General features: G+C 43.5%; 1 protein-coding gene across 3 annotated transcripts in view; it reads left to right on the top strand.

Annotated features, from left to right (window-relative positions):
• WASHC3 (WASH complex subunit 3) overlaps positions 1-22,613 on the top strand; it is a 118,061-nt gene that overhangs the window by 71,677 nt on the left and 23,771 nt on the right. For 2 of the 3 annotated variants that reach the window (XM_069228977.1, XM_069228975.1), the window contains 2 exons: positions 3,751-3,852; positions 8,749-8,813. In XM_069228977.1, coding sequence (XP_069085078.1) covers positions 3,751-3,852; positions 8,749-8,813 — 167 coding nt within the window. The remainder of the gene's footprint in view (positions 1-3,750; positions 3,853-8,748; positions 8,814-22,613) is intronic. The other variant, XM_069228976.1, reaches the window with a different exon arrangement.

The raw sequence follows: 22,613 nt of genomic DNA, 5'->3' as shown, positions 1-22,613 counted from the left end.
AGAATGGCCCATCAGTCACACCTAAGCTCATTTTGTGTGGCTGTCTACAGAGAGTGCACAAAACCCAGCTGTTACCCACCCCAGTTGTGTATTGGAGATGGCTTCAGACACACAGGGCTAACAGCAGGAAAATTCCAACTTTCTAAAGCTGGCATTTTCAAACTGTAATCATAAATCCGACTTCACCATTAAATAGAATTTATCATTACAATTCCATAGGTACTAAACATGAGGTTGTATGTCAGAACCACACATTCTGTTGCAACGCACGTTGTTACCACTCATACATTACAACGAGAATACCATTACTATACATGTTGTAAAAGCATGTGTTTTAACGGCATATGCGTGGGAAAGGTCCTAGCGCGACTCAACCCCTCCCTAGTCATTCTAAAAAATATCTCTCCCTCACCCTGAATCCTAAATTTGTCCAACCCTTTCCGCGCCCTGAGCCATAAAATTGTCTTCCCTTCCTAATCCCGAAAACCGCCACCCCAGTCTAAAACCTAACCCCCTCCCTAAAACAGTGCCCCCCCATGCCCAGGCCCAATCCCCACCCTAAACCTGAAAACCATCTCCCCACCCTAAATCCTAACCTCCTGCCCCCTCCCTAAAACAATACCCCTCCCAGGCCCAAGACCCCCATCCCGAAAACCATCATAGCTTTAAAACCTAACCCCCACCTCCGTGCTCTCTAAAACAATACCCCCCCCATCCCAATCCCTCCCCGGCCCTAAGCCCGAAAACCATCTCCCCTGCTCTAAAACCTAACCCCCCCCTCCCCTACCCAATCCCTAAAACAGTACTCTCCGCACTCCCAGGCCCAGTCCCCCTGCATTTAACCTTAAAACTGTCCCACCCCATCCCCTCCTTAAAACAGTACCCCACCACCCCAGGCCCAATCCCCCTTACTTCAATCCCAAGGCTCGTTGTAGCTTGTTCTGAGGAAAAGGAATAATCTTTCTGTTTCCTCTAATGACGCCGATAGCCTTCACCATCATTACCACGCATAGCCCTTACCATGCATACCATTACAATCATTGTAATGGTATGCGTGGTAAAGGCTGTTCGTGGTAATGGTGCATGCGTTGTAACGCATGCGTGGTAAAAGCTAGTGGGGGAAACAGCCGTGTTGTAATGGCTGTTTCCCCTGAACTTGACAGATCTACCTCCTTCTCAATCAGGACTTAAGCTTATTAAATGTAATAAGGAATTCCCAGTGTTATCCTATAAGAGGGATAGGCCTCACAGTAGTGAAAAACAAATGTGGGAGTTTTTCAATACCAGGACATGTGAAATTTAAACGTACATGTCCTTCCCTTTAAATATTCAGCCCCCTGCCCTGTGGGCTACCTAGGGCCTACCTTAGGGGTGACTTATATGTAAAAAAGGAGGTATTTAAGGCTTGGCAAGGTGTTTTAAATGCCACGTCGACATGGCAGTATAACACTGCATTTAGACTGCAATGGCAGGCCTGGGACATGTTTGAAAGTGCTACTTAAGTGGGTGGCACAAGCAGTGCTGCAGGCCCAATAGTAGCATTTACTGTACAGACCCTGGACTCATGTAGTGCACTTGACTAGGGACGTACAAGCAAATTAAATAATTAAATATGCTGGTTGGGTTTAGACCAATCAAACCATGCTTTAGGGAAAAAGCGCTTTAGCACTGGTTAGCAGTGGTAAAGTGCAAAGAGTCCTAAGACTATCAAAAACTAATTTAGCAGAATTGGAGGCAAGCAGGAAAAAGATTTCAGGAAAGACCACCCTAAGGCTGACAGGTCTAACAATATTTATGGCAGCTGCCACTATGTGGTTATGGTCAGGACAGAGATGACATAGAAAATGCATTTTGGGTTTCTCTAATAACTTTGGCGCCCCTTGACGAATCTGCACGAAACTTCCCAACAAAAAAGTGTGTCCACTTTAACTCTTTCCTGGAAAGTTTCACAGTGATCCATCCAGTGAGGGCTTAGAAAAAGGGGAGGGGGCAAAAGTGTGAATTCCCATTTTAATTCCCATAGGAATATTTGCTGCCTGATACATAAAAATAGCGTAATATAATTAAACTAAATTTAGTTATAACCTATCTGAGAAATTGATCTTTTTGTGTTTTTCTATAAACCCATTTAGCCATTTTCAAGAAATTAGTGTTTAAAAAGGTGCTTGGGTTGACATAAAGGGGTTAACAATGGTAAACATTTAGAGCTATTTAACCCAATGGTGTCCACATATGCTCTGGTAGGCCCATTGAAAGTGTATGGGCAGATCCAGATTGGCAGGTGTCAGCCATTAAAGGCCTTGGGGACTCTGTCCCTGAGTACTGAAAAAATTCCAGTGACCACATAAGGGGGCAGACTAGGCACACCGTGACCCCCTCTTCTTGCCATGTCAAAATGTTAAAAACAGATATATATTTTGGGTGGCAAGTACCACAGTACCAGCCCCTGATATCATAGTACTCAGCTCAACACTCCCAATGGTACTGCGGTAATGCTGTACTGCTGTAATGTGGTACCTCTAATACATTAAAAACTATTAGTAGGGTCTGGTGATACCACCTCTGTATAGGCAGTGAGGAGGCCTGTCCCTACGGCCAGCCTCTGAACCACAGTACCACCAACCTGTAGCATAGTACCCTAGAGGCCCCACGAGAGTTGCTGCAGTACTGGTGCTGTGGTACTGGAAAACCATTTAAGAAAATGAGAAGGGTCTCAGGCCTCATCCCAATCCATCATTTTTGTCCACCATGCTAACTCAGTTTGGACCCAGCCATAAGCAAATCAGTCTAGACCCTGCTCCTCATGGAAACATTCCAGCCCGAACTGCCAGGCCATGTGCTCCCTGAACCCAAACACAAGCAATCTCAGACTGGTTTCTTCCCATTTATGGCTGCTCAGCCAGGTATATTTTGGTTCTAGTGGCACAGTGAGCCCGGGGCCCAGGTCTGGGCATGCCCGGCACACTTGGAGCAGCAAATGCAAAAACAACAAGGTGATGAATGGAATGCTTGAATCAATCGCAGCCACTAGCGATCGCTTGAGGTAGCATCCCAATCCAACGTTTTTTTGCCCATCATGCCACCTCGATTTGTACCCAGCCATATGTAAACCAGTTTTGACCCTGCTCCTCCAGCCCCAAGTGCCAGGCTGGGTCCTTTCTGAACCAGAACACCTGCAGCGTAGGACCGGTTTTGCCCTAGTTAGGGCTCTCCAGCAAGGTATAGCTTGCTTCCAGTGGCGCAGTGAGCCCTGGCCCCACATTTGGGCACACCCGGCACACTTAGGGTGGCCTTTGATAAGCTGAATCGCAGAGACCATACTACACTAGCAAGCAAGCTCTCCACTGAATGTTGTTGGCTCAGCATTTTGTATTTAAAATCCTTTTAGGTTCACCAGTAACTGCATGTATGCTGAAATATTATCTCCTGTAAACCTATGTGGATACTTGACATAATCTGAGGTTATCTCATAATTTTCACATGCAGGAAGGACTATTTGGAATGTAGACCTTTCTCTGCATAGATGAAACAAATATGGATCTTGTTCCCATTCCAGTTGAGAAATATTAAAAATAGCTTATATTTCTGTATACAGTGTTAATCCTTTCCCAAACAGGTCTGTCTCCCCCACCATCCCTGTGTAACCAGGCTCAAACGTTTCTGTGTACCCTGGTAAGCAAGTGCTTCTTAGGAAAGATTAACGATCTAGCATTAAATGATGAAACCTTTTAACATTTTTTTTCATTTTAGCAGGACATACTAAATGATACTAAAACAGAAACCCAGTATGAAAATGTGACTACTGTTGCAAAGGATCCTAGGTATGCCAGATATCTCAAGATGGTCCAAGTGGTAAGTTACTTTTTTTATTGTACCATTTTATCTGAAACAAAATGTTGAGTGCAAGGCTTCTTTCTTATGTGGGTCCTGGGACAGCTAGTGGTTATTGGGCTCTCTACTCTATATGTTGTAGTAGGAACTACTGCTGTCTCACCACTACCTATGGTATTGCGCTCCGGTTAGACAAAGAATACATTGTTTTTAGGTACTGCACTCTCCTGAGGTAGTGAAGTCGAACATTCATGGCTTACACTAGCAGATGTTAAGGGTTAGAAAGACTCCATAAATGCAAGCGCAAGCCAGATCTATATTTTCAGCATAGAAATTTCATTTAACATGGGCTCTGTGGCCACTGTTGTCCGACGTTGCTTATTTAGGCTGACATGTAACTTCAGGACCTGTTGGTCTTTCATTATGTTGTTTGCACAGAGCTCTTTTTGATGCTCTAATTAACAAGACAAAGGTATCAGTCAGACATAACACCCTATAGCTACTCTTTGATATGTCTGACTCTGTATCAGTGGCTCAGCCTCTGGATGCAACACTGGACAGGTGAGTGGACTTCGCCATCAGTTGCTGAGTTTCCGCTTACAAAATTAATGGGTCCATGAACCCAGAAATTCCCCACCCAGACAACTATTGTCCCATCCGGTCTAGACAGTGGTTGAGAGCAGATTTCCTTTAGAGTCACTGTGTCCAAATTAACAGTGTCTGGTAGTACGTTTACTCGGTGAACTCTCTTTACTATGACTCTGCAACATTCATAGTCACTACTTAGCAGGCACAACATCGGAAATCCCTATTTCACAGGTAATCTTTCACTACAGTTACATCAAGGTCTTACATTGAGCTAAAATGACATTGCATGCGGGTAGAAGTATAAATGTTAAATAATATATGCTCTTAGCATTATCCATATATTGTAAAGTTACCCCTTTTGTGGTTGGTCGCCTCCAAGTTTCATTGTTTTGGGACTCCCCTGCTGTCAGTTTTGAACTCTTAACATTGGGAGGGAGCTATTCAATGTCCAGTGTGCATGCTGTGAGTTGAAATTGGCTTAAAGCCTCATTTGGCTTATTTAATTTTACTATAAGACCATTTAATATGGTGTACAAACTATACCTAAGGTATGTAAAATTAGTGTCATATGTGGAATGAAGCACCCTATAGTGTCATCTGCTTAGTGACCCTGAAGATATGAAACTGGCCTCTACTAAGGCCTGGTCTCCCGCTCCCTTAAAACTCTCCTGGTTGCAGGCAGGCCTGTAAAAAATATTTTGCAGGCTTCAAAACCCACTTCTAAGTGATAAATATGTCACCCCTATAATGATCTTATTACTTGCTGCAAGGGAGGGTGGTTAGTGCTAGAAGTGGTGTATGCCTAAATTAATATTAATGTATACCTACAGTGAATACATCACTGAAATCTATTTTGTGTATTGGGTTTAGCTGTTCCCATAGGAAATAGTGAAAAACAGGTTATACCACTAGTTCTTTAGTATCCAGTAGGAAACAGCCACAGAAAAAATTACAAGAACCTTTTGTAACTGTTTCCAAAAATCCAGTTTATTGGTAAGGTCAGATTTTTGTCTAGTTGGGAAATATAACTTTCAAAAAAGTCCTCTTGGCTGAGCCACTATTGGCTAATTAGCCGCAGCGAGCAGCTGCTGCCCTGCCTGTAATGCAGTGTGCAATTCCCCTCAGTGTCTGCAAAATAGACCACTGTGATTGACGATTTGACCTGAATGGGTAGGTATAGTTCCTTTGATCTCCTGTTGACACAGCAGTGGCAAATTCCACGTGATAGGCTTGTCAGAGGCACATGTAAAACATTTGCACCCAGGCTCAGTTCATAGTTCTTTTGTATTCTCTGGCTGGCTACTGCTGAAGGGCCCTGCTTTATCTTATTATTGTTCTCTCTCAATTTAAGCTGTGGATGGGTGTGGGAGAGTGTGTGTGTGTGTGTGTTTGTATGTGTATGCGTGTGCATGAGGATGAGGATGTGTACACATATGTTTGTGTGTGTATACATATTATATATTCATTGACAAAAACAAAGCTTAAAGGGAAGTTATAGTTAAGTGAAAATGCTAGTTAAAACATACCATTATAAATGTACAAAACCACTAAAATTCACTATCTATAGATATCTTGAGTAACTATAACTTGTGCCATAAAGTACCTAAAACGTGTGCCCTTGCCATACACGGTGTTGTCATTAGTTATGTAATTTCAGAAGTTGCAGTCATGATATTAAAGATGTTATAGAACATTGTCATGAGTGATGTCATATGAGGGGTAATTAGCAATACGTGGCAAGGGAATTACACCAAGCTTGGCATGACAGTACAACTTTACTGAGAAAGTGTGTTTTGTTGGTTCAGTGTAAATCCATTTAGTAGTTCTTCAGTAATTACTGTTTAAAATGTTGCTATGAAGGTTTTAAAAGGTTAACCTTTGTATATCGCTGCAGCTTTATCTCGTGACTTGTGATTTCTGTCCATCACATTGAATTTTTTGACAAAGGTGATTGGCTGGAGAACAATGCTGAAAAGTTGTTTTCACTTTCCTGAAACTCTTGAGCCAGCAGTAAATAGAAAGTTTTGCTTAGTGGAAACATATTTCACACAGCCCACGAGAGGTATATTGGGGGTGGGGGGGTTCAGTTGTTACTGACCCCAGAAGAGTGGTAAGGGGTACCCAGAAGCATGGGAAACCCTTGTCCTATTACCAGGAAAAAAACACCAAAACCCTGTTCCAAGATGCACTTTTGTAGACCAAGTAGAGTTAACATGCTCTTATCCCTTATCAATTCAAATAACTAATGCAAAAATGTTAAGGATACCAATAATCCACCAAAATATCTATAGACACATTAACACATTCAATACCAACATTTTTCATTACATTCAGTGCTCCAAATTGTAGTGTTATATAATTTTAAACCTCCATTTGTCATAGTCCTGATATATTCTTTGACTCATTCCTTATAGAGTCTAATTGCGCCCGGATTTATGTGGAGAGTATAATCACTTTCCAAAATGTCAATTTGGAAATTATCTTAATCTGAACATTTCAAAGACCACTGTCTTATTAAAATTGGCACATGACTCTCGGGTCACAAAACGTTTGACAGCCACGCAGTGATATTAGTTGCCGCATTGACGTTCATTTTGTGATTGACTCTCGTATCACTTCCTACTTGGGAGTTGCAGGCTGATAAAAAAAACAAAGGCAAACACCTTAATACCTGCAGCATACAGCCAGTTGTCCTGTTTCAAACCCCCGGTGTGCAAGGCTAAAAGCTTTGAGCAGCGGGGATTTGCTGACAGCAGAGGATTAGAAGGATGGTCTCGCTGCAAGCCAGGCCCTCCACCCAACCAATGTGCACAATGGTCTTTTGCCGCAGGGGTAGGCTGACAGCAGTGAGTAGTAGCAATGTCTTGCTGCAAATAAGGCCTAACCTTGTCCCTTGCTGTGAGCTTTAACTGATGGTTGGAGGTAGGGCATAGGGCCTAGCTACAGGCCAGGCCCTGTGCCAAACCCCCACTCACTAAGCCCTTGTGCTCAACCCCTTCTGCGCACACCCACAGGCTACGCACTGTTCAGATAGACTGCAGTCAGAAGGGAGGTGCAACACCATGCATCCAACCCTGCACTGGTTACTGGAGGGTATGGTGGGTCTTTAACACTGTCTGAGTTTGATTGCTTAGGAGAGTGCCACGGTCTGATCGATGTAGTACCTTCTTCCCTAAGGTGGTCAGTTAGGTGGGCCAGGATCCATTGACTACCTACCTCAATTCACAGCTCTGCGCTGGCTGCCGCTTCTTGGATGGTGTCGCTACTTCATGCTCTTCTTCCAGTGAGGGCAGAGTAGGGAGCCTGACCTAAGAGAACAATGGCGAGTTTATGTGAGTCCATGGATTATGCTGGGCTTTGCCTCTGGAGGTGACTGTCTTGAACCTGGCAAGGAAAAGATGTCGTACACGAAAGAATGAAATCTAACTCGCTGAGCTGTTGCTGGACCATTTAATGGTCATTTTGAACGAGGGCCATGGTATACTGGCAGGATATAATGCTGAAATGTTATGCTTGGTTTATATTATCTGTTTTTACCCTAATGCTCTGCTGTTTCATGAAACCGTTTAATGTCTGTTTGAAATTATTGGTATGTTGGTATGTTCTTGAAACTCCTTTTATATTTCAATAGAATGCAGTGGATCATTTTGAAAAGCTCTCAGATACTTATTAGGTCTTATTTGCACTGTATGAAACTGCAAAAAAAGAACTACAACTGTCAGAGAAGATGCTAGTTATTGACACAGTTCCTTGTGAATCGTCAAAAAGGGGGAACACTTAAGTGTCGCTCCTTTTCCTCGTGATGTGCATGGAAGGGCAATGTTGACATTGTGAATTGCAAAAACATCAAACCTCGCAGTGTCATTTAAAAAAAATTATAGTTTAGATATTCTCCCTTGAAAAGTCTGTCATTGTGCAGAGGAGGCTTTGTGAGAGTGAAAAAACATTTAATAATTGCGTCCTTCATCAGTCTGTTGCATTTAAATACATATGAAAGCCTGTAGTCGAGCCGATCCGTTCAATTACTTCAAAACAGGGAGGAGACTAGGGTGCAATTCTAACTGAAGTGCGTTTCTGGAAAAACAAAAAAAAAAAAAAAAAAAAAACACCTTAAGTCAGTAGTAGAATATTCTTTTGATGCAGGCTTAAGTTGCGGAAATTCCACCATTAGGACACTAAATTATATCTTTCAAGCATTTCTTTTTCTTTGGATGTTTAATGCTGCTTTTAAACAGATGCTGTCATATCCATTAATCTTCACACTTTGGCTGTAGCCTGTAGCCCATGTTTATAGTGCATTTCTAAAATGTTTTTTATCTTTGTGTAAAGGGTGTTCCTGTAATGGCAATCAAAAACAAAATGATCGCCGAAGGCCTTGATCCAAATCTACTAGAGTAAGTAAAGCTTTTGATTTCCTGAACTCATGAATCCTGAACAGCTATATATATATTTTCTATTATTCTACAGTACGTGGTTGCATGTTTAAAAATAGACATCTCCAATAATAATTGACATTTATTTGCTAATTTGTTTTAATAAAATGTTTATTTTCTTCTTTGAGCAGAACCTAAACTTTCCACCTTACAGGTTGATTGATGCATATGTTTTTTTTTTTTTTTTAAACGACCATCCGATTTCTGTCATGGAACAGAACTACCAGAGCACAAAATAATTTTATTAAGATACGGTTAGTTTTCTGCTACTGTTTACGCTACAAAGTGCAGTTATCATGAATTAACTATCGTTTATTTAATGGTCTATACGTGTGGAGCATTGCATGTAAAGCAAATGTTGATATTGAATATGTGACTAAAGATAGTTTTGGAGTTTATTTTTATCCTTAACATTTGTGTATTAGTCATTTGAATTGATGAGTGGTAAGAGCACATTGATTTTACTTGGTATAGGAAAGTGCATCTTTGAACAACAACTCTCGCCTCCTTCCTCCCCCTGCCCTTTTGGCAGGATTGGGTGACAATAGGCTAAACACCTTCCCATGTATGCACTGTGACCCTACACATTACAGATAATTCAAAAAGCTGAATTGGCTTAGGCATCTTTTAGCTAAGTCCATAAACAAAATGTGTTGAAACAACCCTAGTAATATAAAAGGCAGATGTTGCATGTGGGCTGCAGTGTGTTTTTGCACCACTCACACTAGATATCTTAAAACATAGCTTTAGATGTGTCAGAAAAAACATCAGAAAAAACCCTTCTAAAAGGTGTGAAAGTCTACTTCTAACACTAGTTGACATAATGTAACATTACAGCAAGGATGCACATTCACAATCCATGAGGTCTCTTGGTGCTGTTTCAGATAATGGATGTCTATTGTTACTTAACCAAGAATGTAACTTTACCTGAAATGTTGCTTAATAGGAAGAAAGAAACTCCCCATAATTTTTAGGTCGAGCGCACAAGTGCTTTGACCTGTTTGTCATCTATCTGTGGGCTTTTAACCACCCCCACCGCACGCCCATCACCATCACTCGTTCATGGGCTTGACTTCAAAGTAATCCTTTGTTATCAATGGTAAATGCTTTACATTTGTCCCTCCTTGGGGCAGTTTTGTTACCGCTTTGGACACCGACCCTTTTACATGGATAATTGCATGTTTGCCGATACGTTTGACTGCAAGCAAACATCTTTTTCCTTTTGTGTCTCTCCTTCGTGCTCATGGCGGCTGTGGCGCTTTGAATTGGCTTGCTTAGTTGAACTATTTTACTTTTCATTTTCCATTCATGTGGTAATAACAGTCCAGTTAGGAATTTACAACACTTATAGGTCTAACTCGAGCAAACGCGAGACCCATTGCATTGCAAATGCTTGTTTATTTGTTCTTTTTCAGAAGTGATTTGATGGCATTGTCTAGCATCTTCTGGTAAATTTAGCAGTGTAGAGGAAAATTTACCAGGGATTCTATTTGTTCACATAAGCAAAGAGGTCTTTGCACTATCTTTAGTTTGTTTAGTAGATCCTTTAAGGAGAAGCACCCCACTTCTAGCTTGGGTAAAAACTTCCACTCTATCTCTAGAATCTCAGGAATTGGTTAACTTAACTGTGCAGGATTCTTCATGTTTAGAGTATTGAAAAAACCCAGCATGACCCGAGGGGCAGAAGGATTCAAGCGTTTTGATCTTTTTTTGTTTGTTTAGGATTTCCAAGTTCATGGCCTTTTTCTTTATCTTTTCAGAGGAGTGTCCCTCAATCTAAAATGAATCGCGTTTAGGTTTAGCCCAACATGGTCTGCTTCCCAGAAGATTGTGAAGTTCGAATTGGGTCTTTGATTTAAGCGTTCTTTCGAGGCTTAGTTAACCAAGTTGGAGTCTGCAGACCGGAATCCATTCAAGCCTTATTTTCTTTGGCTCCTGTGCACTATTGGGGAGCAGCCAATATTTAGTTCCAGGGCAATGCAGGGGAAACATATATCTAGCATAAGTAGAGTGCTTCAGAATTTCCTTTCATGGCAGCTTATTTTGTTTACCTTTTTATCCAGTCCCCAAAGCTTTGCCTATACATGATTTGGCAACCTACCTTGTCCTGAACCACTTAATTGATGTGTGGAGAAAACTGGTTTCCATAATTATGGACCAATCTATGAATGGCATTCAGAGAGATTCTGACTTATGTAAAAATTTGTTGTTATTGGCTTTCCATTTTAATTTATTTGTAATGGTCAATCCAGGGGATGTGGATGAGTTTACTTGTTCTAGTTTTGTATCACCACTCAGTAACAGTTTCTTTACAAGGTTTCTCAGTTACCATGGTTTTATTTTTATTGTATTTATCATCAAGTTGTTTTCTTTACAGTATTTGTCTATGGCAATTGGTTGGGCTTGTAAGCCCTTTGAAGTGTGTACAATCAAGATGTAATCATCAACGTGTAGTAATGCGAGAACATGAAAACCATCTACAGTGGTACATATTGTGGGGCTTTTAGAATCTTAGCATAAAGTTAGTTGGTGTACAGTGAAAACAGAAGGGGGGCAATTAGACAGTCTTGTTTTACACCCTTGGTGATAGCAAAATGTCTGCTGAAGAGGCCCTTATTTAGCATGACTTGAGTGAGAAGTTGCATCAGAGTACATCAGATGTATTGGCAACAAAAGTACAGGATTTAGACCAACATCGTGCAGTTTCTTCATAACCTGTTTTTGGCACCAAGTTAAAAGCAGATGTGAATTCCAGAAAAGCTAATTAAAGTGGCATCTTCTTTTAGGTAGTATATTTGTGTTATGTGAAGAAAGACAGAAATGTGAACAGTGACGGATACGCCTTCCCTGATGCCACCTTTTAGGGTTAAAGTGTTTACATTTGATGTGCAACACCATAAGTACCACCTTTGAGAAGAGCTTACAGTTGATAAGTCTACAAGATCTTTTTTAGGCCCTTTTTTGTACAAGAGTACAATGCTGCTTTGCCATGAAGGAGAGTTTGTGTTTAATACAGCTATCTCAAAGAATAAAGTTTTTTGCCACCTCCTCGATGATGTTTGAAAACCTCTGAGAGTATCATATTTGGACCCAGAGCTTTTTTCCTTGCCTTGGCCCTTTATGGCGATCTTTAGGTTTTATTAATTGAATATAATTTCCCAGAGATTTCTTTTGTTTTCTGAAGTTGGGTCATTTGATGATATTTCCAATGTGATCATAACTAGTTGTAGATGGATGCAACATTTGTTGAACCAGAGACTTCGTCTGAATGTTTTATAAGGCATCTTCTCAGATGTTCCACTCCAGGACGTTTCATTGAGCACCTAAAAATTCTCTGACTTTCCACCACAACTTTCGAAGTTCCTTTTCCAACGCGCCGCTTTCCAGGACAGGCCATTGGTTCTGAGTGATTTGCCATCTTTTTTTTTACTAGTAATTTATAGGTGCTTCATACTTTTCTGATGTCCTCCGGGGTTGCTCAAATTGTATGTAGGTCCTTTCAGGAACCTACATTCTTCATCAAACCAACCTATCTCGGTTGATTTCTATGTACTTTGTTTCTTTTTGCTTTTGTTAAAGTTGTTTGCAACTAAGGGTCTCAGTGCACTAATCCGATTTTGGTGACCTGTCTACCAATTTCCTCTATGCTCAATTTCATGTGTAAGGTTTGCAACTTAATCTATGGGGTCTTTCTTTTTTGCCATTTTTGTTTTTTTGCTCTGCTATCTGGCTCCATCTTATCCTTCTCTTCCCTTCAGTTGTGTGCTAATTTCTTTAACTTCTCTGGGTTCATTACTGATATTTTCTGTAAACTCCAGGGAAAGAGCATTGTGATCGCATTTCAATTTCCAAAAGTCCTTAAGATTTCCATATCTGCCCAAGCCTTTTACACTCAGGTTTAAGCCACATGGGCATTGTATGTTGAAATCAAATAATCTTCATTTTCATACAAAGGTGCTGGTAGCAATTAAACCTTTACCAGTGCAAATTGTTACTTGTTGCAAAACTTTTGGATTTTGCATTTATTTATGGGAATTGATGTTTGACTGAGGGAATACCATGGTCAGACTTCTTCCTGGTGGTGTCATCTGAACTATTGCCCTAGTTTCCATTTTGCAGTTGAAAGCCCCTCATATTGGAGTATAGGATTTTGTTTCAGCTGATGTAGCTATTGCTTTGCTGATTGTGTTGAGCAGTTTGAGGAAATCCTATACTCTATTTTGCTAAGTGTAAATGTTGATTTTTCTCTGTGTGGAATTATATAATAGAGTGATGTCACACATTGACTATTTCATGTATTAGTACCAGAATTTAGTTTTTGAAAAAAACGCTCAGTTCTTCAGGCTATCTGTAGTAGCCCAATGTTTCTTGAGCCTGCCTGTTGTGTGACACATCTAGTGGGTTTACATACCCAGATAGCTCCTGGGATGTAGCAAGCCAGGCTCCTTACTCATTTAGAATGTTTATTATATCAAAGTCAGTTAGTTTGTTTGGAATACCAGTCACATTCCTTGAGAGTAATGTTGTTTTCTCACCACAGTAGATTTTGATGTTCCTTTGAATTTGTATAGCACACTGCTAGTCAGTCTTGATTTACCCAGGTAGTTCACATTTACAGTGTGTTGCATTTGACGAGCAACTTGACTTGTAGGTTTAATATATAATGTATGCCTTGACTGACAGGGCTCTTGCGCTTCCTTATTTATTGTAATGGGTCATTTGTTGAAACTCCATAATGTGTGTAGAAGCTAATGTTCCTTCGGTTGATCTTCCCTTTCCTTTGTCACCGTATGGTCCATCTGATTTTCAGTTGTGTTAGTGTTAGGGGTACTTTAGTGATCCACCATGTTTGTACTACTATTTGCTCCCCGATTTTGTAAGAGTTTAGTATTTCTCAGAAACAGGTTTGGAGAGTGGATTACATTCCTGCTGATTGGGCTTCCCTGCCCCTACCAGAATGTAGGAATTTCTCACCTCACTGTCTTTTCTTGCTGTGTCCCTTCCCTTCTTGTAGATAATTCATTTAAATTGTGCCATCCTCTAGTTTATCTGTGAGCTTTATATAAACTTTGTTTTTCAGTGAGACTGTCCCCTCTGTTGGGAAGGTTTTAGGTATGATACATATTGCAAAGTTTCTTCAATCACTCAAACAATAATTTTTTTGTTTGGTCCTTGCGTATATCCCTTGGCTTGATTATCAGATTCAAATCTCAGAGGGCCTAATTCACAAAGGTAAACTTACACTTTTGTGTAGTTTTACATTTGTTTTGGTATTCACAAACACAGAGTTAGTAGTAAGTTTCCGATTGCGGAGACTCCTCATCCGGGGTAGGAAATGCTGCACATAAAAAGATAGGCATACTTCCATGACTGTGGAGACTCTACAGTCGTAAACTTACTATAGACTCTATATTTGTGAATACCGAAACAAACATAAACTTATACAAAGTTGTAAGCTTACTTTTGTGAATTAGGCCCTGAATGTTTTGGGCTTCCAGCTATTGGGTATCAAAAGAGTCACTTAAATAGCAATCTAATTGCAGAACTTTCTTAGTTTGTGCTTTCAATGTCTCCATAGTTTTATGTTGCTGAGTAGTTTGTGTATTAATATCGAAGTGGAAAACTAGATTTTGAGAGAATGATCGTTTTTGCAGTGTCTCTGTTGTAAAGTGGTACAGAAAAGACGTTAGTGTTAGTTTCTTGATCACATTCTGCATCTGTCAATGCTGCATTAGTGTTGTTTGTTTTAATCATGGCTCCCATATTGTTTGAGATCAACATTTTTGGGGCCACCACGTTAGTTAATAGAGATGTGGCTCGGTTGTTGAGGTTTGGAATTGGGCTGTATGTGGTAACCAGTTCTTATCATTGAGTATTGATTTCAGAGTCTAAGTCGGGTACCTCCTGATTTAATTTGTTAAAAGTGAGGCAAATGCGGTGCAATTTCATGTTATTTCATTACCTTGTCGGATTGTTTGTATCAGGTTAGTGATATACTCCCATCATTTGGAGGTACTATTTTTAGCACTGGTATTTGTGTTGGCTCTTTTTTAGATTGTGATGTCGGTTGTAAGGCATATTGTGACATACCATGAACTTCGAGGGCTTGAATACCACACATTGCTCAACAGTGGTTGGCATTCTTTGTCATTCTAATTTGCCTGGTTCTTATTCATGTTACAGCTTGTCAATCTTGTGTTTGTCCCTCCAATGGAGCATTGCCTCTTTACCATGTGTGTTTACCTGGTGTCTGTGCTCGATGTAAGGGAACACATTTTGTAAGGACACACAGAGCGCATATATTGTTGACTTTTCTCCCGGATGTGCCTCTTTCCCCACTCACACTGCTGCATATCCCGGTGTTCTTCTCCCCACACATTAGACCTGACAGCCTTAGGATGGTCTTCCCTCAATGTGTTGCCTGCCTCCCTCCATTTTTCTGATCTTATTTTGGCTGGTTTTAGGACTGCACACTTAACCACTGCTGACCAGTGCTAAAGTGCTTGTGTTCCCTCTCCTAACATAATAAAAGTGTCTCATATTCAATTGCCATTTTTAATTCACCTATAAGTCCCTAAAAAAGTGCACTAGATGTGCCCAGGGCCTGTAAATTATATGCAACTAGTGGGCCTGCAGCACTGATTGTGCCACCCTCATAAGTACCCCCTTAACCATGACTTGGCATTTAGAACTACTTGCCAAGCCTTAAATTCTCCTTTTCTTACATATGTCACCCCTAAGGTAGACCCTAGGTAACCCATAGGGCAGGGTGCTATGTGCGTAAAAGGCAGGACATGCACGTATACGTTTTACATGTCCTGGTAGTGAAAAACTCCCAAAGTTGTTTTTCACTACTGTGAAGCCTGTTCCTCTTATAGGCCAGCATTCCACGCTTGGTCTGTGCTGGTTGACAGCTACCCTTGTGCATTCCACCCAGACAGCCATAAACACAGGACACTCAGCTGCATCTGCATTCATCTGCATACTGATGGGTCTTCCTGGGCAGGAAGGGTGGAGGGGCTCTCACTTACACTTTAAAGGCCAGTGACCTGCCCTCACACAAAGGATTGATAATCCCCACATGGCTCCCGGCAAACAACGCTGGGCTGAAAGAGGAACCTGTGCATTTCAAAACCACTCTATGAAGTGTCCCCCACTTCAAAGGCACTTTTGGGTATATATACTGGGTCTGACACCCCACCAAATCAGGCACTTCTTGACCTATAACTGGACTCTGTCAGAGGGACTCACCTTGACTGCTTCTCTGGAAGGACTGCTGTCGTGCTTGTTGCCTGCTGGCCCCTGACTCTTTTGGAAGGACTCTGCCTTCCCCCACAAGTGCTCTCCCTGGGCTTGCCTTCTGTTCTGAAGTCTCAGGGCCATCAAATACTTCACTAAAGAGAAGAAAATCCAGTGCATTGGAAAATCGATGCAACACCTGTTAAATCTGAGGCAACGCCTGTCAGATCGACGCAGCGCCTGTCTCGCAGCTTAAGAATCTGCGTATCACCTGCCTGATCAATGCAGGGCTTGTTGCATCTTCACAACACATTCTAGATTTTCCACACAATATCCCTGGGCTTCAAGATATCCCTCCATAGCAGTTAGGAACAGAGGCTGCACGCCTGGAAATGCATCACCTCACCACGTGGAGAAACAAAAATGACGTATCGCTTTCTCCACACTGGAAAAACGGACGCATCACTCTACTTTCCGACATATCCCCTCCTCTGTGGCCTTCTGCGTCAATATTTTTGATTCATCCTAGGTACTATACATTAAAAGGACACAACCACCAATTCTTAAGGATTGAGACTCATCTAAACCTTTAAAAAGTGATATCTTGACTTGTGCATATTGGATTTTTGTAGTTTGGGGGTTATTTTATTCAGATAAATATTATCTATTTTCCTAAACAAGTGTCCAGCTACATAATGGTAACTCCGAACCTGGGCATGTTTGGTATCAAACATGTCGGAATCATACCCCAATATTAATGCCAGTATTGGTTGTATGATTCCATGCACTCTGGGGTCTCCTTAGAGTACCCCCAAGTATTGCTCCTACCAGTCTTCTAGGGTTTTCCAGGCAGCCCACGTTGCTGCCACCCCTGAGAGGGGGTTCTGCCCTCCTGCTGCTTTTCCAGCTCAAGCAGGGGAAGGCAGAACAAAGGATTTCCTGTGGGAGAGGGAGGCAACATCCTCTCCCTTTGAAATAGGTGTTGCAAGGCTCTGGAGGGGTTGCCTCCCCAAGCCACTGGTATGCTTTGAAGGGCACATTTGGTGCCCTCCTTGCATAAACCTGTTTGCACCAGTCGAGGGACCCCCGTGAAACTGGACAAAGGAAAGGGGAGTGACCACTCCCCTGTCCATCACCACCCCAGGGATGGTGCCCAGAGTTCCAACAGGTGGCCACTCGATCCTGCCATCTTGAAACCAAGATGTGCAGAGGCCCAGGGAGCATCTGAGTGGCCAGGTAAGGGCTATTTAGGGACTCCTTTGCGAGTGAGTCCCCAGATTCGACATACAAGACTCCAATAGGGCTCCTCTGCATTGCTTACTTCTGCTCCTGGCCACTGGAACCTCAACTGGACTCTTCAGGAACCGATAAGACTGTAACTTCAGAGGCAACCTCTTTTTGCGACATTGTTTCTCCGGCTTCTTCTAGCAACTGCAACATTTCCCACTGTTCCTCCATGTTGCTTTTGTGTCTCCCGCTCTTCCTTTGTTGCATTTGTGTCCTCCCACCTTCCCTCATTTCGCTTTGCCCCATTGTTTCCAGTCCCCCTTCCGCTTTAAACAAGCAAAAATTAAAAAACACTTTTGCACGTTTCGTTTTTAGTTCTAATCAGTAGCTTAAAGAAAAAAATGTCTGCGTCATGTTGTAGGCACACACATGCGTGGTGAGCACTCCAAAAAACAATGTGGTCGGCAGCATTAAAAGTTTTTTTTTTGGTTTGTTTTACTTTAGCCATGTGTCCGGGATACTGTGCAGCATGGATAAAAACCATTGACAAAGATAGTAGGTCACAAAACTGAGACTTATTGACTTTGCTAATGCTTAATATTTTCTGTAAATGATACTCCTTCTCTGTAGATCACCCACTCTTTAGGTCCCCCAACTTTATTTCTTGTGTACTGTTTGTTTTTTGCAGTTTTACTTCGTTGAGTGTGTAAATTGGTCCTTCGAATTGGAGTTTTATATTTTTTCTTGTTAAAAAAAATTAAAGTGGCTTTTTCTCCTTTGTTCTTTTGCATAGTTCTTTCGTAATTTTTGATTGGATAAAGGAAAACCAGTATTTCTAGTAGTTTCTTATCTTGGTTTGTCACATGCCACTTTGAGTCATTACATGCTTTGACATGTTTTAATGTAAGCCTCTCCTTTCTCCCCAAATTCGCAGCCATAATTCTTTCCATTGTAGAGTTTTGCATCTTAATTTCTGTATTCAAATCTTTACAAGCTGGATGAGGTTCCGTCGTTATTTTCCCAAAATATGTGCAGCATTGTTGGTCTTTTGGAAATGCCATTGCTTTTCTGTTGATAAACATGTGAAGTTGTAGAGGTATTGATTTTGTACTAGGACCTGGTCTGTTTATCAGCTGCTGACATGTTGTTACAAAATGAAGAGCTGTTATCAACATTAGAATCCTGGTTCTTGGCAGTATCAGGTCTCTCTATTTAGAAGATCCAGCATTTCCATTGACGGCTTGTCCTTCGGGGTCTCACTCAAGGAGGTCAGTAGATGACAAGATGTTTTGGGCATTGTGTAAATATTGTCTGATTTCAAAGAAGGAGATTTGTCTTTTAAGTTAAAGTCATGAATGACAAATGTACTAACCAAGTCTGGGACAAGAGGATCTATTTGCTTTGGTGTTGCATGGACCTTTGGCTTCACTAAGATGTGTTGTGGTTTTTGCTCCGATGGTATATAAGGCTGCTTTATTGAAGTTATGTCAGCTGTTTCAATGTTTATTGAATTTGGACAAGGGGCAAGAGAGAAATCTTTTTTTGGGCAGGTTTTCTCCTCAGATGTTCTCTTCTCATTGCTCATCATTTCGGTAATTTCTTTCATTCTAAAAGGCTTTGTCTATGTCTGTTGCTGATTTCCATCTAGCTCCGTTTTATTTGGACTTCAGACTCCTCTTTAGTAAATGGACATCTTGAGGCGTGGCATCAATAGTTTGATGCATTGTTCTGGAGTATCTGTTGACATATAGTGTGCCCCGTAGATTTCAACATTTCCTGCACTATTGTTGATCTGTATTGGACACTTAGCACTTCCACCTTCCACTTCCCAACTTCCACCTGTGGTTAACTGTGACCTTTTGTCAGTTTAAGAAAAAAAAAACACCTGGGCTTCATGTTTTTCACAGTCCTAATTCATGTGTATCATTATTTATCTTGAAGGCTAAGTGGCAATCAAAGGAAACCCCTCATTGAGTTTTGAGTATGAGCATACCTCGGAAGTAAGAACCAACAGGTCTAGAGGAACTCAATCAATCAGGAATTTGTAAAGCGCACTACTCACCTATGAGGGTCTCAAGGTGCTGAGAAGGGGGTAGAAAAGTGGGGAGAAGGGTGCGGAGGGGGAGGTGCTGCTACTGCTCGAACAGCCAGGTCTTGAGAAGTTTCCTGAAGGTAAGGAGGTCTTTGGTCTGGCGCAGGTAGGTGGGAAGAGTGTTCCACGTTTTGGCGGCGAGGTGCGAGAATGATCTACTGCTGGTTGTAGTTCTGCGGACGCGTGGGACAGTTGTGAGGGCGAGGTCGTGGAGCGGAGATGCCGGGTCGGGGTGTAGAAGGTAAGCCGTCTTTTGAGGTATTCTAGTCCGGTGTTGTGCAGTGCCTTGTGAGCATGGGTGAGGAGTTTGAAGGTGATTCTATTGTTGACTGGGAGCCAGTGCAGGTTTCTCAGGTGGTCTGTGATGTGGCAGTGGCGGGGGATGTCCAGGATGAGGCGTGCAGAGGTATTCTGGATGCGTTGCAGCCTCTTCTGGAGTTTGGCCGTGGTTCCGGCGTAGAGGGCATTGCCGTAGTCCAGTTTGCTGCTTACGAGGGCTTGGGTGACTGTTCTTCTGGTTTCGGTGGGCATCCATTTGAAGATCTTTCGGAGCATGCGGAGGGTGTTGAAGCAGTAGGAGGAGGAGATGGCGTTGACTTGCTGGGTCATGGATAATGAGGAGTCCAAGATGAATCCTAGGTTGCGTGCGTGGTCGGTGGGAGTCGGAGCGGCTCCGATAGTGGCAGGCCACCAGGAGTCATCCCATGCAGAGGGGTTGGAGCCGAAGATGAGGACTTCCATCTTGTCGGAATTGAGTTTGAGGCAGCTGCTCTTCATCCCTTTAGCGATGGCCTTCTTTCCTCCATGGAGGTTGGTCTTGGCGGAGTCCTTGGTGAGGGAGAGGATCAGCTGGGTGTCGTCGGTGTATGAGATGATGTTGAGGTTGTGGGATCGGGCGATGTTAGCGAGCGGGCCATGTAGACATTGAAGAGGGTCGGGCTGAAGGACGAACCCTGGGGTACGCCGCAGATGATTTCGGTGGCCTCCGAGCGGAATGGGGGGAGGCGGACTCTCTGGGTTCTGCCGGTGAGAAAGGAGGTGACCCAGTCCAGTGCTCTGTTGCGGATTCCTGCATTGCTGAGGCGTTTGCGAGGGTGTTGTTGCCCACAGTGTCGAACACGGCCGAGAAGTCCAGGAGGATGAGGGCCGCAGTTTCACCATTGTCCAGTGTGGTTCTGATATCATCGGCAGCGAAGAGGGCGGTTTCGGTACTGTAGTTGCTGCGGAATCCGGATTGGGAAGGGTCCACGGTGCAGTTCTTCTTGAGGAAGCAGGTTAGTTTTCTGTTGACAGCCTTCTCGATGACTTTTGCTGGGAAATGGGAGTAGGGATATAGGCCGGAAGTTCTAGAGGTCCTTTGGGTCCTCCTTGGGTTTTTTGAGGAGGGCGTTGATCTCGGTGTGTTTTCAGCTCTCTGGGAAGGTGGCGGACTCGAAGGAGCTGTTGATGATCTTCCGTAGTTGGGGTGCGATGACGGAGCTTGCTTTGTTGAGGATGTGGTGAGGGCAGGGGTCAGATGGAGAGCCATAGTGGATGGTGTTCATGATTTTGATGGTGGTGTTGTCGTTGATGGGGGTCCAGGAGAGCAGGAGGTTGGTCGGAGGTGAATGTGAGGTGTTGGTGGTTGCCGGGGGGGGTCTGGGTGCTGAAGCTGTCGTGGATGTCTGCAATCTTGCGGTTGAAGTAGGAGGCTAGGGAATCGCAGATATCTTGGAATGGCGGGATGTCGTTGGCATTGGAGCTCGGGTTGGAGAGTTCCTTCACGACGTTAAAGAGCTCCTTGTGGCTGTGAGCGTTGCTGCTGATTCGGTCTTTGAAGGCGGTTCTCTTGACAGCTCGGATGAGTTGGTGGTGTCTGCGGATGGGGTTTTTGAAGGCTGTGTGCTTGTCCAGAGTCTGATCTTGGCTCCACTTTCTTTCGAGTCTTTGGCAGGTTTGCTTAGATTCGTGGAGGTCGGCAGTAAACCAGAAGGCCTTTCTGTCGGTGTATCAGTTGGAGGGATTCTTGATTGGGGTGAGAGTATTGGCAGAGATGTCGACCCATTGCCTGAAGTTGCGGGCAGCTGCATCAGTGTCGATGGGTGGGTTCCAGGAGAGGGTTGCAATAAGTTGGTCTTCGGTAACCTTGTTCCAACTGCGGTGGGGAATCCGTTGTGGGTGGTGGTGTGTTGTGGGTTTCTTGAAGGAGAAGTGGATACCGCAGTGGTCTGTCCAGTTGAGTTAGGTGGCGTGGCTGAAGGAGACGTGATTGCTGGCCGAGGAAATAGGGTAGAGTGTGTGTCCTGCGGAGTGGGTCGGTGTTGTGATGAGCTGTTTGAGGCCGAGGTTGGAAAGATTGTCGAGCAGGGTGGCGGTGTTGTTGTTGTTGGTGTTCTCGAGGTGGAAGTTTAAGTCCCCGAGGAGTATGTAGTCAGTGGATGCAAGAGCGTGCATGCTGATGATGTCGGTGATGGAGTCGCTGAACTGCTGTCAGGGGCTGGGGGGGCCTGTAGACGAGGGTCCTTAAGAGGGTGGTGTTTGGGTCAGTGTGGATCTGGAAGTGCAGGTGTTCGGCGGTGCTTAGGGTGTGTTTGGTGCTGGTCGTGAGCCTGAGGATGTTCTTGTGGATGATGGTGATGCCTCCTCCTGGTTTGTTGGATCGGTCCCTGCGGGTGATCTTGTAGCCGTCTGGGATGGCTACGGCGATGCTAGGTGCTGAAGAGGGGTTCTTCCAGGTCTCAGTCAGGAAGGCGATGTCTGGGGAGGCTGAGTCGAGTAGATTCTATAGCTCAACTGCGTGCTTGTGGACGGAGCAGGTGTTGAGGAGGATACATCTGAGATGGTTGCGTCCTGCCTTGGTGGGTGGGTCGTTGGCGTGGAGGCTGGTGAAGGTGCAGTTCCGCCAGGAGAAGGGTCCGCGGGTGGTCTGCGGGGAGGCTTGAAGGCAGGTGGGAGAGCGGCCAGTGTTGAGGGCGCGGAGGGTGCCGGCTTTGTAGTGAAGGCGTGCGTGGCAGTGGTGGGGCGGACAAGAGCCAGGGGTTCTGGCGCGGGGCACGGTCCAGGTGCAGACGGGCGCCGTTAAGTAGGGATGTGGGGAGGGAGGGAGAGGACAGCTGGGAGGTGTGAGCCGAGCGAAAAACGGCGTGAACAAAGGGGGCGAGCTGCAAAAAAGGGGCAGGCCAGGGGGGCCGCAGCGGCAGGAGAGAGAGAGGAGGGGGAGGAGA

Source organism: Pleurodeles waltl, chromosome 4_1 (genome assembly GCF_031143425.1).
Source record: "Pleurodeles waltl isolate 20211129_DDA chromosome 4_1, aPleWal1.hap1.20221129, whole genome shotgun sequence".
NCBI classification, from domain to species: domain Eukaryota; kingdom Metazoa; phylum Chordata; class Amphibia; order Caudata; family Salamandridae; genus Pleurodeles; species Pleurodeles waltl.
The sequence above is the reverse complement of the archived record's forward strand: the minus strand, read 5'-3'. Positions and strand labels throughout refer to the sequence as shown.